The sequence below is a fragment of the Felis catus genome, chromosome B4 (genome assembly GCF_018350175.1).
Source record: "Felis catus isolate Fca126 chromosome B4, F.catus_Fca126_mat1.0, whole genome shotgun sequence".
NCBI classification, from domain to species: Eukaryota; Metazoa; Chordata; class Mammalia; order Carnivora; family Felidae; genus Felis; species Felis catus.
In genome coordinates this window covers 61,651,701-61,668,953 of record NC_058374.1, presented here as the reverse complement: position 1 = coordinate 61,668,953, position 17,253 = coordinate 61,651,701, and the positions used below count along the sequence as shown (strand labels likewise).

General features: G+C 35.7%; 1 protein-coding gene across 37 annotated transcripts in view; it reads right to left on the bottom strand.

Annotated features, from left to right (window-relative positions):
- CCDC91 (coiled-coil domain containing 91) overlaps nucleotides 1–17,253 on the bottom strand; it is a 389,726-nt gene that overhangs the window by 110,247 nt on the left and 262,226 nt on the right. For 36 of the 37 annotated variants that reach the window (XM_045061603.1, XM_045061601.1, XM_045061604.1 and 33 more), the window contains 2 exons: nucleotides 17,174–17,242; nucleotides 13,920–14,096 (listed from right to left, as the gene is read on the bottom strand). In XM_045061603.1, coding sequence (XP_044917538.1) covers nucleotides 13,920–14,096; nucleotides 17,174–17,242 — 246 coding nt within the window. Of the gene's footprint in view, nucleotides 1–13,712; nucleotides 13,746–13,919; nucleotides 14,097–17,173; nucleotides 17,243–17,253 lie in introns of those variants that run through there. The other variant, XM_045061599.1, reaches the window with a different exon arrangement.

Sequence of the window (17,253 nt, the reverse complement as noted above, 5' to 3'; positions counted from 1 at the left end):
CTATAGAGATGAAGCATGCTTCTCCTTATATCATATCAGGGGAATATGGTCTTAAACATAATTTATACTGGCAATGTTAACCTTGATCATTTGGTTAACATGGTATCTGCCAGGTTTCTCCAGTCTAAAGTTAACATTTTTCCCCTTTCTATAATCTATTCATTAGAAATGAACAACTAAGTCCAGCCAACACTCAAGGGGAAGTAAATTAAGTTCCATATACTAGAAAGGAGTATATCCACATTTATTTTTAGAGATATATGCATATTTTAAAACTATAGTTTCTTCTATAGCCAGAGAACTATTCCGCATTTCTAATTCTTCTTGTGTCAGTTCTGGGATTTATATTTATCTTGGTAAGTTTTCATCTCATCAAAGCTTTACAATGGATTGATATTAAGTCATTTATATTGCTTATGTCATCTTTAAAATTTGTATTGCATCTGTGTTAGGTCACTTTATTCATTCCTCTGATGATGTTTATTTATAACATCCCTCTTCATCAATCTGATCAAAGATTTGTGAATTTTATGCCTCTTAAGAAATGACAGTATTTTAAACTTACTGATGCATGCTGTGAATTTCTGTCATAAACTGTATTATTTCTTTCTATTTTCTTTGGATTATTCTATTCTTTCTTTTTGTCTTCATAAATTGGGTGTTAGCCCATTCTTGTCCAGTCTTTTCTATTTTCTAACATACATATTTACGACTATAATTTTCCTTTGAAATACACAAATTTTTAAGTAAATAACTATTTTACTAATGACTACATTGTTTTTCCTTTGTGCTTAGCTTTAAAGAAATTTATATATAGCAAAAACTTAACTGTTTGGCTCGAAATCGTAACAAATCTTAACTGTTTGGCTCAATGGATTTTTACATACAAATACACCCATTTGCCCACTACCCAGATCAAGAAAAAGAACACCTGTATGCTGCAGAAAGTTTTCTCATGCTTTTGCCCATTAGAGATAACTACAATGGTAATTTGTAACAAATGCCTCAGCCACATGTGCTTTTGTCCTATCTCCTTCTTCCTCACATTAGAGCAATTCATGGATGTGACACATTTCCTACTTCATTGTAAGGTCCTTCAAGACAATGGCAAAGTCTCATTCATGTTTGCAATCTTTGCAAAAACTATCATTTTGTCATGCGTAGAGCAAGGATTCAATATGCAGTTCCCTGGTCATGCCATGCTCTTTGGTTGAAGCGATTTCCCCTTAGCCTTCTTTTCTGATGATCAAATGTACTCCTTCTGCACAATTCAGTCTGAGCATCATCATCTGTAAGAGCCTTCCCTGAAATGCTCTAGACCTTCCACATCTTCTCACAGTGTGATTGAACTCAGCACTCCTTGTATGTGCTCAAAGAGCACCCTATATTTTATATCTCAAAGCACTCCATAATTCGGAATTGTAACAACTATTTTACTTGTCTATCTTATCAACTTGAGATCCCTTTGAAATCAGGGATTATATTTATTACAGTTCATACTCTTCAGTACTAGAATTCTAATATAGTATCTGGTACAGGGTATAGATGGATAATTGATATTCAATGAATGAGTGAATTTGTTTCTCCAATTCAAAGAAAATCGACTTAAGGGTAGGGACTGTATCTTATATTTGTGTTTCCCAGAGCACTTGTATGGTGGGTACACCCTAAGTTAAAGCTTCCCAAACTTTTCTCAGTTCACAGCTCCCTTGCTTCCTCAATAATTTTTTTTCACAATGCCCTCTAGGCCAAAAGAAATACCTCATTGTTTCATTTACTAACTAGTTAGGTCATAACATAGCAGCCATTTGAAAAGATACACAAAAATTGAAATAAAAATACTTCAATTTTATCCTTACCTAAACTACTTTTTCATGAGAATTTTGTACATAGCTGGAATTGCTTAGCTCCTTAAATCTTGGCATAAGATCAGATAATAAAACTCTCATTTGTTCCACGTGGATATCTGCATGGTACTTACTTCTGAACACAGCAACTACCAAACCCAACTTCCCTAAGATATGATGTACTAGAACGTAACGTAACGTAAGACAAATTAGTATTGCCACCCTAGTGGGTTACCTGGTTTCCAAAAGATCCCAAGTATCTGTGTGTTGCCCTCTAATTTTTAGAATATCCTGCAGCATCCCAGGGCATCTTGATGTAGTCTGCAAACTACAGCCTTAGGTAATTACAATAAACATCCATTCGCTCACTGTTTATCATTCATAGCACTCAGGTAGGTGTTAAAACTACAAAAGTGATTAAGATGGCTCTAATAATAATGATGATAATAATAATACATCAAAAACAGCAGCAGCCATCTCTGTAACAACACACACACTATGCTCCAGACACTACGCTATGCTAAGTTAATGAATTTCAGCTGGCTTATTAAAACTCATTAATGATATGTAAAATTAAAGATTCTGGAACTTAACAGAGATCTGTGTGAAAGACACAGCAGAGTTAAGTAAAATATAATATAAAAAGTATTAAAATAAAATTACAAAAGCAATGATATTTGGTGTTTAAAGTTAACAAAATAGTTATGTGTATTTTCATTTCATCCTCAGAACCACTCTGAGAGTCAGGTAAACCCAGGTATATATAGGTATTAACTTAAGCTACTTAAGTTATATGTTTAAAAAATGGCAATGTAGGGGCGCCTGGGTGGCGCAGTCGGTTAAGCGTCCGACTTCAGCCAGGTCACGATCTCGCGGTCCGGGAGTTCGAGCCCCATGTCGGGCTCTGGGCTGATGGCTCAGAGCCTGGAGCCTGTTTCCGATTCTGTGTCTCCCTCTCTCTCTGCCCTCCCCCGTTCATGCTCTGTTTCTCTCTGTCCCTAAAATAAATAAACGTTGGAAAAAAAAATTTTTTTAAATGGCAATGTAAATACTTTAAAGGGGGCTTTAGGGCAAATTATTTCTAAAAAGGGCATTTCAATGACTATAAGAATGGCAGATTTTTGGAATGTTAGTAACTAGGTATAAATCTGTGGAGTTGGAAATTGCCATGTGCCTATGATGACACCAGAATAGGAACTGAGATCCTTAGACCAAAAAAGGACAGTAGAAATTATATTCTCAATGCATACATTCTTCAATCTTCCATCCAATCAATCCATTCTTCACAATCCTGGATAAAAATGATACCCTTTTTTGCTAGGTAACTTGTGATTTGATAGCTTTACACTGTACTGTATGAATTTTTTTTTACCTACTTTTTCTAATTGTCCCTCCCCTTCAGTTAAATTGGAAGAAAACTCATTTTATGTCAGTCCTTCAAACAGGTGAAGAATGTTAGCATATCTTTATTCTTCTCTTCTCTGAACTAAATATTCCAATTCCTTCTATAGTATGTGACGAGGTTTCCTGCTCCGTTACTGGTTTGACCACAATACCACCTAATATTTGCATGACATTTTATAGCCTCTAAAGTTGTTTGACAAATCTATCTCAGTTTTTATTTTAAAACATTTCCAAGGGCCTTTGAACAATTCTGTAAAGCAGGTATTATTAATGCCACTTGACAGAACTGGAAATGGAGCCCCATTCAAGGTTATATGAGCACAAGGTAGGACTCAAATCTAACCCCACCTACTTCTTAGCATATTTATTTTGGCAATTATTCTTTTGATCACAGGTAACAGAAAATTCAGCACAAACTAACTTAAAAAAGAATTTGTAATCTCACACAAAAGAACATGAAAGAACTAAGGGTAGGCTTCCTTTAGTGTTGAAACAATGTGATCAAGGATGCATCTCCACTTCTTAGCTCTGCCTCTGGTGTAGGATCCATTTTCACAAAAGTTCTACACATATGGTCCCAGGATGGTTACTAACAGTTCCAAGGATTTTCCCATTTTCCTACTATGAAGGACAGTGTTTATATACCTGAGGATACAAGTTCCAAAATGTAGCCAGTTACAAAATGGAGGACGTAGGCTATAATCATTAGCCTAAGTAAATAAGGGCTTATGTCTAAATTAAAAAGTAGGTTAAATCTCACCTAAACAATACAGCTAAGAAATAAAAAGTAACACTTTGGGAGGAGAGGAATAGATGCTGAAGAGATACCAATAAATAAGCTGATCTCCTTCTGATTTGGAACAATCTTAAAACATGACATATGGAAATGAGTGTGATGCTTCCATCAGACCAGTGAAAGAAAGTGTACTATTTCACCTAAAAATTCTATTTGAACTCCTGCACCCACTCATCACCGTACAGCAAATCTATACTAGCTTTTCAAAGTACTCTTTTTTCTTCCTGATTACTGAGTATTTCTTTGAATAGCAACAAGAAGAATCATCATCTCAGTTTGGCACCCAACAGATAATCTGATTAATACATTTTTTAAAGGGATCATAACACCCAGCACTATTTTTGGTGACCCTACTTTTGGTGAAAAGTCCCATTTAAAAGTGACCAAAACTGTCAAAGAGCCAAATTGTGTTGATGGAGATCAAGTCCACTTTTTAAAGATTAATAAGTCTCTTTAAAATAGTGTTGGTCGTGTACCATCTTATAATCTATTGCAGTTTTCAAGACTCAGCTCCTACTTTTCAGGTGCTTAAATCTAGTGGAGAAGACATAGAAATAGATCCTCTAAATAGAATATACCTAGACAGTGGTATACTTATATAGTGAATGCCAAAGAGAGAAAAATCACTTGATTTACTCTATCTAGGAAGTGTAAAAGGAAGTTTTTCAGGTTAAAAAAAGCTAAGTTATTAAATAAGACTGGCTTCTGCAAGGTAGGAAAGCAATGGTATCCTAGGGTGAAGGCACAGTATGACTAAAGGCCCAACACCACCAAATAGCATAGTATGTGTACCAGCAATTTGGTACTAAAAGCATGAAATGTGCAGCAGAATGGTGAAGATGAACTGGTAGGGGCCAGGTCACTGAAAGATTTATAGTTCATCCTAAGTAGCTTGAATATTATCCTAAAGGCTACGGTGAGTCACTGAAGAATTTAAAAGTTCATTGATTTTTTATTCCTAATTGGAAGGGGACAAAACTGGAAGCAAAGAAATCAATGTAGGAGGTCAAGGTAAACACTGAGAACTGCAATTAAGTCAGTGGCAGCAGGAGGTCTGGAAGTGTATGTGCTAAAGGATTATTATTAGGTAAAATGGAAAGGTTTTAATGATTGAAAGGTATTAAAATGGGGAGGAAAGAGGGAGAGATCAGGAAAATCTCCAGTTCTCTGGACAGGGCAACTTGGTAGATGGTTATCTCAATGAATGATACAGGAAATAGAGCAGGAGGGAAAGGTGTTGAGAGATGAGAAGGTAACTTGGTGAACTGTTTGTTCACTTGTCCCTAAATGCAATGATTCTGACATAAGTGTAATTAAGATTTTACCTTTAATTAAAATTTTCTAATGTTTATTTATTTTTGAAGGAGAGAGAGACAGAACATGAGTGGGGGGAGGGGCAGAGAGAGAGAGAGAGAGAGAGAGAGAGAGAGAGAGACAGTATCCGAAGCAGGCTCCAGGCTCTGAGCTGTCAGCACAGAGTCTGACGTGGGGCTCAAAGTCACAAGCTGTGAGATCATGACCTGAGCCGAAGTCAGACACTTAACGGACTGAGCCATCCAGGTGCCCCAAGATCTTACCTTTAAATAACCAGACAGCTATCACAGTTTTGTAAATACAAAAACAAAAAAACAAAAAAACCCAAAAAACAAAACAAAAGAACAAAAAAACCCCCAAAAAACTAATGAATCAAAACTAAATAAATCAAGACAGAAAAATTATTTCAGTGTTGTGAAATTATCTGGCCTGCTAAGCTAAAATAGAAATGCTATTTCCTTTTTTAAAAGAAGGGTCAGGTGGCAATGGTAAATTTCTTAAAGAAAATTTAACCACTGATTGTAATGTCTGTGGCTTTGGGGGAAAACATAACCCCAAATTACAGTGGCTGTGGTTATAAACTATTATGAAGAGCTTCCAACGTCAGACATAGCTTAAGTGTCTGTATGCTCTGGAGTCCTTTTACAGGACTTTGCTAGAACAGCAAAATTAATGACTCCTTTCTTTTTGTCCATTTCGGTGTCAATAACAAATGTACTTTCCTTTCGTTAAAAGCGATTTTCAAAGGATACAGAATGAATTTAACCAAAAATGCCAGAGTCATAAACTTTCCTCTGAATATTTCAGAAAAAAACACACAGTCTACAATCAACTCTAAGGATCAGTCTTAATTTGTGATGAAGGCCAAAGTCATCTCTCAGAGTCAGAGAAATATGTGCCACAGTCCTTAGAAATTGTGTTTTCTCTTATAGTTTATCATTTATCTCTTCAGTTAATGTCAGTGTTAACACAGAGAAAATCTAGAGGTAAATTACAAAGTAAAAGCTGTTTGTCTTCCTTAGGCTTTTCAGAGTAATTTTAGTTACTTGTTTTCCACTTTGCCACACCCCATTCCTTCCTTATTTCTAGTGTGACTTAGTGGCCAAACATGCTAATTCCTGTTAATTCTCTGGTTTATTTCCAGAATTCTTTTAATTAAAAAAAACATCTGAATGCTATGAAGTGACCTGCATATTAGAATTAAAACAAACAAACAAACAAACAAACAACAACAAAAAACAGCTTCCTGGCTTTTTTAATGTCATCCCTTCAGTCAGTACTCAAGCAGTTGGTAGTTCTCCAGGCTACAGGGATCATGTAGCTGCCAAAGAACGAGAGGACAGAGTGAGTGTTGACCTCTGAAATCAGACAGGAGTTGGGCAGAAGATGGCAGGAGCTGCTTGTTAATACTTGTAACCCTGAGCTTCCTACAAAATGTAGATGAAGCTTTGGCCACTGGATCTGGGTAACTGTGATACAGAAAGCACCAGTAACTTTAACACCTTCACAATATCTCCTGAAATACAACCATCAAAAGTGTGAGACTATTTCTACCACTACACAGTTAATCTGAAGTGGCCGTATTTTTTGTAAGAAGAAGACTGCCACATTGCGTACAAAAACGTCATGCAGGGTCCCGCCCTCCAGAAAATTTTTGTTCTTATGTATTGGACTTTGGTACCATTTATATGGTTATTATTCTCAAATTTTGATCTCTAGCCCTGACAATGCACCTAAACTCCAGACACACATTTCTAACTGTCTAGCCAACATTTCCTCTAAACTTATGAAGAGGCACCTCAAATTTAATATGCACAAATTGGATTATTTATCCTGATGAAACTGAACTCTCCTCACCATCTCAAACTGCCATATATCCAATAATTTATTCTGATAGTTACTTGTTTAAAAAAACAGCTTTATTAAAATATTATTTACATACAGTAAGATTTATCACTATACAATACATAATTTGGTAAGTTTTATCAAATGTAATCACAATTATGATTAAAATAATTCTATCACTTTCAAAAAGTGCCCCTCCCCCTCAATTACTGATTTCTTTTCTCTCAAATCAGTTTTGCCTTCTTCAAAATTTCATATATTCTATTTAGAATTGTAACATGTAAATTTTTTGAGTCTGGCTTCTTTCTAATTTCCTTATCTAAACAAGACCTCTACCGCCCTCTCAGTCAAACACATAACCCTTTCCATAGTCCATACCACTATGTGGAAGTACCTTATTCATTGTAAGTCTTTTTCAACTTGAATGTAAGTTCCATGAGTACCTAGGGGCCCTGTCTATCTTGTTTGATGCTACACGCCCAAAACGTCTAAGAGGATCAACAATAAATATTAGTGAATAAACTAATGAAAATAGTCCCTTTAAGTTTTTGCTATTTTAATTATCTATACGTTAACTAATCAATGAGATTGTGCTTTATTCTAAGATGAGAACATTGGGAAGAAGAGGAAAGCTTAGGGGTGAGTTGCAAGGCCTCTTGAGTGACACTGCCTGATTGTGAATATGGTCTGTTATCTCTTCTAAGGAGTTATCATGGCCTTGAGCAAGTTACATAATCGTCGTAAGCTTTCATTTCTGCATCTGTAAAACTGGGGACAACAGTTTCTGCCTAGTAAGGTGGTTGTGAGTATTAAATGAGATCAAATATGAGAAACAATTAGAAAACTGCCTGGTACTTAGCACTCAGTGGTAGCCAACGGTGGTAGAATTATTGCTGTCTCCATCCAGTACCACTGCTACCACTACTACTATTATGTTACTGTTTCCTGAAGCCAAAGATGAAAAAAAACTTCCATAAAAATAAATTTTTAGCTAGTAGCCTAAAATATTTGTATAGAATAAAGCCAGGTAAGTGAAGCTTAACCATAGAGAATTATTATTGTTTTTTGTTGTTGTTTTTTCTTTAGAGAGGGAGCGCAAAAGTGGGGGAGGGACACAGGAAGGATGAGAGGGAGGAAGAGAGGTGGGGGGAAACTTAAGCAGGCTCCACACCCAGAGTGGAGGGAGGGGGTGTGGGGAACGCCAGCTCCATCTCACTGCCATGAGATCATGACCTGAGTCGACATCAAGAGTCAAACACTTAACCAACTGAGCCACCCAAGCATCCTTACTGCTTTCTTTATCGCTAAAAGAAACAATAACATTCTGTCAACTTTTGTAATGTCTAATATTCCAGGTATTTTCCTAGAAGTCGTAACAAGGACATTAAGTATAAATCTGAAACTCACAGTTAAAATCTTGTGATTTTAAGGCTATGAACAAGTTCAAGAGGCAGAATTCCACATTCCTATCACTGGTAGCCTAAGGGTAAAGTCTATTTATAAATACATTTCTGGTCCTACAACTTAGGTAATTTAGGATAATTAATTAACTTGGAGGAATTTTTTTACAAACCAATCTGCAATACTTCATTGCTTTTTTCAATTTGCTTCTCCATGGAATTAATATGGCTAATTAACGAAATGATGTCTATACATTCACTTGAGAATTTTGGATGAATACAATTAAGTCTTGTAAGTCATCTTCCTGAGTTAATTGTATATTTTGGAGACTGCTATTTAATGGCAATGATTGGTTTTCTGGAACACATTCTATGAGCTACACATTAGGCTAGGGCCTCCTAAGTGCATCAATATGACTGAGACACTTATGAAGCTCTCAGTTCAGTGGGACAGTTAGTAAGATAAGTAGGTATTTGAATATGATTCATGCTGTAAGAGAATTATAAACTACAAGATAAGAGGTTAGGGCCTTTTCTTCTTCAACACATGATTTAAGTAGTCTCTAAGCACAGCCACCCTGGGGCCTCCAAACAGGAATTGCTGTTATTTGTCTAAGAACTTCTCTGGACTAATTCTGCCAAGTCTGTATTCCTTGTTATGTATAGCCACTGAAGTGTCTGCTGGGTTACCTCAGTGGTCAGCAAATAATTAGACAGTGAATTCCCTAAATACCTTGAACTAGTTAAGTGATCCATCATTTGCCAAGGGAGTTTGCATGTTGGGGAACACCTTCAACACTGCCAGTTTACAACCCTGCCTTAGCCTTCACTTTCTGCTTGAATAGAAGCAAAATCAGCTAGTGGTGAGAGATTAGGTAGGGTCTTTTCGGGTCTTTCCTGGGCATGTGCACAACCTTGTGCATGTATGTGACCTTCAAGAAATCCAGGAGTATTTTATTTTATTTTATTTTATTTTATTTTATTTTATTTTATTTTATTTTATTTTATTATTTTTAAAAAATTTTTTAACGTTTATTTATTTATTGAGGCAGAGACAGAGCATGAACGGGGGAGGGTCAGAGAGAGAGAGAGGGAGGGAGACACAAAATCTGAAACAGGCTCCAGGCTCTGAGCTGTCAGCACAGAACCCAACGTGGGGCTTGAACTCATGAATTGCGAGATCATGACCTGAGCCAAAGTCAGACGCTTAACCGACTGAGCCACCCAGACGCCCCTATTTTATTTTATTTTTAACGTTTATTTATTTTTGAGACACAGAGAGACAGAGCATGAACGGGGGAGGGTCAGAGAGAGAGGGAGACACAGAATCTGAAGCAGGCTCCAGGCTCTGAGCCATCAGCCCAGAGCCTGACGCAGGGCTCGAACTCACGGACCAGGAGATCGTGACCTGAGTTTAAATCGGACACTTAACTGACTGAGCCACCCAGGCACCCCTTCCAGGAGTATTTTTAAAAATCAGAGCTTTTCAAAACCACCTATAATAATCGTATTTCCCAAATTTCCCTTTTAGGTTTTTTGGCCAGGCTTTTGTTTGATCCAGTGGTATTTCTTTCTTAGGCAGAGGTTATACATCTGCCACTCACTGTTTCTCACAAACATTCTGAGGATAGGGCTTTTCCCACTAAGCAAGCTCTAAGCAAATGGGAAATTTCTGGGAAGCTGCCAGATAGGTCAACTAGTAGTAATTCCCTGGAGACAGGTTTTCTTGTGGAGCTCCAAATTTAGTCTGCCCACTCCAGTGGCTTCTACATTGCTGATTTTCATAGCTACCATGATTGTGAGACTACTACTTTTTTTGTGTGTGTTTTTTTTAATGTTTACTTATTTATTTTTGAGAGTGCACAGGGGAGGGGCAGAGAGAGATGGAGAGAGATTCCCAAGCAGGCTCCACACCATCTGTGCAGAGCACAACATAGGGCTCTAACCCATGAACCGTGAGATCATGACCTGAGCTGAAACCAAGTGTCAGATGTCTGCTCAACAATGGAGCCACTCAGGTGCAAAAGACTACTACTTTTTAAAACTACCTTGTAACCAGGGAGAAGGGGATGGGGATAAAGCAAGTTAAAAATCTACAAACTTGCTGTTCTTGGTGAGATTTAACTATTTTTGCTGAATAAATATTCCTTGGCTTGTTGAAACCTTTGGTTAATATCCAGAGTTCTGAAAAAGTTGATTTTGACAATTTTTGCCAGTGTTGTCATTGTCTTTATGGAGAAGTTAATTTGCAGAGTTCTTTATCATTCCTGAAGTGCTTAGCCTCTCCATTTCAAAGAATATTAATATTTACCCAATTTCTTATTTATTTATTTTGTGTGTGTGTGTGTGTGTGTGTGTGTGTGCAGGGGAGGGGCAGAGAGAGAGGGAGAAAGAGAATCCCCAGGAGGCTCCGTGCAGAGCCTTGATATCAGGGACTTGATATCACAAACTGAGATCATGACCTGAGCTGAGATCAAGAGTCAGACAATTAACCAACTGAGCCACCCAGGTGTCCCCCAATTTCCTTTTAGTACATTCAGTTTACAAGTGCAAACATTTAATCTACCTGAAATTCATTTTAGTACACAAAATGCAGAACAAAATGGGCAGCCAGTTGCAATTATTTTCATTTTTTTTTCTGGGTTCATTAGTAAGATATTTTTGAGAATCTAATAAAAACTATGGACCATTTCTGCAGAAAAATCTGCACATACACACAGTTTTGCATAATTTCATTAGATTCACAGACTGTATGGGCCCCTTCCATGCAACTCAGATTAAGAGATTTATAAATTACAGAAAAATCTGTGTATCTGTATTCCATCCTATTCCATTGGTCTGTTCTATATCCATAACAGTACTGTACAGTTTTAATTACACCACACATCTTTTTGCTTCAAGGCCTTTGCACTTGCTACTCCTCTGCTTGAAACATTCTATCCCCAACTATTCACAAAGTAAACTCCTCACTTCAACGCAGGCCTCAGCTCAAATGCTAACTCCTAACATAGGCTTTACCTGACTATCCCGTCTACATATTGGTTCCCTGACTCTCCAGCCCCTTACACAGCATTATTTTAATACATGACACTGATCACTACCTCACATTATATCTTTAATACTTTCCTATCGGTCTTCTTCATAAGAAGGCAGGGAAGTTGTTGTTCTCCTTCTTACTACTCTGTCACCAGAAATAAGTACAGTCCCTAGAACATAGCAGGCAGTCACTTCAGTTATTAATGTGAAACACCGAAAAGTAGATTTGACCATGTGAATTTGTTTGCTTACCCTACCGGCCTAAATAAACAAAAGATAAATGAGTTTCATATGGCTCCCAAGAAACGTAATTTGTCAATTTTCTAGACTAGGACTATGAAGCTCTAAGGAGGTAAGGGAATGACAGGTGTTTGGTGGTAGTTCTTTACTACAACTACATGAAAATGAAGGCAGCTGAATACATTTGACATGACCACCTCACATTTGAAAATTTGAGAGTTAACTGGAAACATTGTTCTTTCTTCTATATATGTTCTCTGTTCAATTCTCTTAACCACAAGGCAGTTAAACACATACACACACACCACACCCACATACTCTCTCTCTCACATGCATGGAAAATATGCAAACGTTGGAAAGAAAATAAATACAATGCATTTATTCATGACATGCTTGGATTATCTTCACAGTACTCTGAAACTGTGGCAAACAATTCTTAAAGTATATTATACACTGTAGTGTTTTCTAGAGACAAGAATGCCCCTGACAAACCAGCAGAGAAATATGCCCTTTACGATATATACTTTTCTGTTTGAGTGATGACCATGTGCTGATTTATTCATGCCCTCTTGCCCAATTTCACGGTGACTAATAGCCCACATCTATGTGAGGTTAGAGGAGTGGTCTGTGGTCACAAAAAGTCTTAAGTAAACTCTCTCGAATCAGAACTTAACCAAAGATCGTGACCTTACTAGTACAGAATTCCAACCAACCGAACTGACAATTAAACATCTTACATACATTATGTGCTCAATATACATTTGATGATACTAGCAACAGATTACAAAAAGAATTAGAAAGTAATCGTTACTCAAAATGAAAAGGCCAGGAAATAAACGAATGAGATCTGTCACCACACAACTGTTATCTTACCATAAATACTACCTAAAGATCTGTTTAATTTTTATAACAAATGAGTAACTATGTGCTCTTGAGTATAAATTTAAGTGACATTTTTAAAAAAGTGTATAACATTTACCCTGGATGTTAAGAGCACTGAGTTTAGATTGGCTAATTAATCATAAGAAAAGCTTCCAGGTTGTTTGGTACAAGTCGTTTTAGCTACATTCATAATGTATGGTTGAATAAACAGTGGTAGTATATACAATGCTTTGATCATGGAAAACAAAGACTTCTATAAATGTTATCTTTTGCTTTATATACTTATTTAAGGAAAGATTTACTCAAGTATCTAATTGCCTACATAACAAAAAGACTACATACATGGAAAATACAGCCATGCAAATTCAGTTATGGGAAATGAAAACAATGTAGTTTTTAATCATTCAGATAAGTAAACAAAAGTTTATTTTGTATGCAGGCCATACTTGATATGTGATACCTTTTATGAAACCATGGGGATTATCTGTGAGGTCCTATTAATTATCAGTATCAACTACAGATATATAGATACACATATTGGGTATAATTAATGGAATCAAACTGTTTTCTACTCATATATAATAGTTTATATTGATTGTCTTTGTATGTGTGTATGTGAAAAAGGAAAAAAATAAATAAACCAGAGGTTTAACATAGTTGCAATAACTAGACACAAATTTGGATCCTGACTTTTTAAAAAATAGTCAAAAGATAAAATTATAAATTACTGAATTTTCTCTTTTTAAAAATTTTTTTTAACGTTTATTTATTTTTGAGACAGAGAGAGACAGAGCGTGAACGGGGGAGGGTCAGAGAGAGAGGGAGACACAGAATCTGAAACAGGTCCCGGGCTCCGAGCTGTCAGCACAGAGCCCGACGTGGGGCTCGAACTCACAAACTGTGAGATGATGACCCGAGCTGAAGTAGGACGCTCAACCGACTGAGCCACCCAGGCGCCCCAAGTTACTGAATTTTCAATATCTGAAAGCAGAAGTATACTGATATACTACAAATTATCAGTATAAAATATTAATATTATAGACAAAATAATTAAACTGATATGTTCACTAAGGTGATTTTAAGATAAGTAACAAGGAAACTTCATTTTGAGCAAAACAAGGAAAAAGACAGTTACAAAGAGTTAATTTTACTAACCTGACTTATTTTTCTCTGTTCTTGTATTGCTTTCTGAATTGCCTGAGATACTTCCTCTTGATCTTTTGCATGTTCAGTCTTCCATAACTCCCTTTCTTCAGCATGGGCTTTTTCCAGATTTTTTCTTTCTTCTTCTATGGCTTTTAAAACTGCATCCTTCATTGCTTCTTTCTCAAGCTTCAAAACAAATAATGACTCTAATGAAAATATTTGAATGAGTGACTGCATAAGTCCTTGAATAAGAAAGATTTGGGTTAACCTTTAAAAGGTACAAACTCGAATTCTATAGGGTTTAGTTCTGACACTGCTGTTTTTATGCACTTAATACCTGGTGCAGAATCAAATATTTGTTTTTGTACAAATATACATACATTATTTCCAAGGCATATGTAAACTTCAAAGAAACTAAGCTTTACCTTAGTAAGTAACAGTTTTCAAGCTATTTGGTCTTAGGATCTCTTTACACTCTTAAAAGTTACTGAGTAATTAAAAGAGCTTTTGTTTATGCTGGCTATACATATTAGGATTACCATATCAGAAATTCAAACCAAGACAGAATAAAAATACTAATTCACTCTATATTAACATTAGATGTTCTGTATATTAATAATCTTTTATGAAAAATAACTATATTTTCCAAAATTTAGAAGTGAAAAGAATATCTGTGAACCTCCTTAATGCCTGACTTAATAGAAGAAATTTAGGTCTCATACCGGCCTTCTGTTTTAAATTTGTAAAATGGTTTTTGGTTGAAGTATGTAAAGAAAACTCAGTCTCACACAGACATGTAGTAGAAAAGGGAGGAGTATTTAGTAGCTAGTTTATATCTTTGTAAATATTGATGATTCCATACTGAAACTTATGAAGGGACAGCTCTTAAAGGGTAGTTGCGATAAGGAAAATCACATAATGGCAATGAAATCTTTGTATTCTGCTACTTACTATATTACAATCTTTTCTTGCACTTTGAATGAGTCCTTTATCTATGTGTGATTTTTTTCAACATTTTTATTTGGAAAATATTAACTCAATAAATTATGCATCTCCTCTAGATGTTTACACACTTCATTATATCATAACAAAAAAGGTCAAATTTGTTAATGTCACCATCAATTTCATAATAAAAGTCTTTAACTATCTGAAAACAGATACAAATTTTCCAAAACTGTTAGTTTTTTGGAGATGCTGGGCTCACTCTATTTACGTTGGAGAAAATGTCTGCCAAATACTAAAGTCTGCATAACCCTTATTATTCACTAAAATGGTGTTCCATAAAAGTTACCAACTTTAGTTGCAACTCAAACATAGGAATTTCTCTCTAGAAAACCATCATACTTTGGGATGCAGTAATGTCCATGGTCCTTCCACCTCTGATGTCCACAGTTAACACTCTTCTCTTTCTTCCAGTTAGCCAAATTTGACACAAGTTTTCAAAGCTGAGTTACCATTTTCTGAACTCCTGTTTTACTCTACGATTCTTCTCTGAAACTACTCTCTTACGGTGCTCACCAATGCTCTCCATTTTGTTAAATCCAAATAACAATTTTTTCTTTTTTTAATCCTTACTTATCTTGATGTCGAAGTGACATTTTACATACTTGACTATTTCTGTTTTCCTTTTCTTGGTTTGCATAACAGCATGCTGCTCTTATTTCTACTTATATGGCTGACTCTATTCAGTTCTTTATAACTTCCTTCTTTCTCTGGGTTTTAAATTTTGGGCTTTCAGTGCTCAGACCTTGCATCTCTTGTTACTCTATACTCTCCTGTGAGGTGATTATACATAACAACAATTTCTGTGGTTACCATTACCATCTGTTTGCTGAAAAAAAGAAATAAACTATATTAGCATCTTCAGGTCTCCTTTCTCCTCTGAGCTGTGAGGTCGATTTAGTTGCCTACTTACCTTATTTGAATATATCACAGGCATCTCAAACTATACCAAAGAAATAGTACCACTTTCCATGTTGTTTCTGAATCACTACTCTAGGAGTTCCCAACATGGCCTCCTTCTGTATTATCCACAGCAAACATATATCCTGATTCCATCTCCTATTTCTAGAATTTGTCTATTTCTTTCCTTTAAACTATTACTACTACTCTATTTCTGCCACTCACTATCTTTTACATAGACTTTGGACACACTCTATTCTTTCCTTGCCTCTAGCCTTTGTTGCCTCTAATTTCCCCCAAATTAACATAAGTTAGCATTATATCATACCTACACTCAAAATTTCAATGTTTCCATCCTTACCTGTAGAATAAAATTCAGACTCACAATTCAGAATATTAGTCATCCTTCAAGCTAATTTTAAAAGTAGTTTATTGTTAAAAAACTCCTATGACATGGAAATACTGTCTATATACTCATAGTAATTTAATGCATTCCACCTTGCCTTATTGGTAATAAGTAATATTTTTCTTACGTGACTGTAAATATTTTAAGACAAAATCATCGTCATCCTTCATGTTCCACCCCTGGCACAGAGATTTGCAAATATTAAACTTTTCAGATATTTGCTTTACTAAATTTAAATTTAAATCCAGATCTCAAAAGTTAGTGTACTTGTTATATGTACTTGCTGGCATATGTATATTTAATATCACGGACATACTATTTAGAAGAGGTATTTCAAAGTTGACTTTAAAAATCATATATCTTTTTAAATATTTTTTAATGTTTATTTATTTTTGAGAGAGAGAGAGAGAGAGAGAGAGAGAGACAGAGAGAGAAAGTGGGGGAGGGGCAGAGAGAGAGGGAGACACAGAATCTAAAGCAGGCTCCAGGCTCTGAGCTGTAAGCACAGAACCGATGTGGGGCTCGATCTCACGGACCGGGAGATCATAACCCGAGCTGAAGTTAGACACTTAACCAACTGAGCTGCCCCAAAAACATAAATCTTTATAAATACATACATACACACATATACACACACATATATATATACACACATGCTCATACGTTATTTGTGAGGATACCTATTAAATACCAAGAGTTTATTAGTATCCCAACATATATTCTTTTTTAACAGTTAATAATCTACAATATTTCAATGTCATTCTATTCCTAAATTTAACAATAATAGGAACAGCAATATCCTAACTTTAACAGGAAAAACAAGAAAGAAAAAAACTCTTTGATTTTTCTGTAATGAGGTTTTATGCAAAAAAGTAGATTGACTATACTATACTATGAATTCAGTTTTTAAATTCCACTTACTTACAAATAAAACCATTATTACAGATAGAAATACCTTTGCAGCAGATAATAAAGCCTCTTTATTTCTTTGCCTTTCTTCCTCCAAACATTTTTCAAATATTACCTGTAAACGAT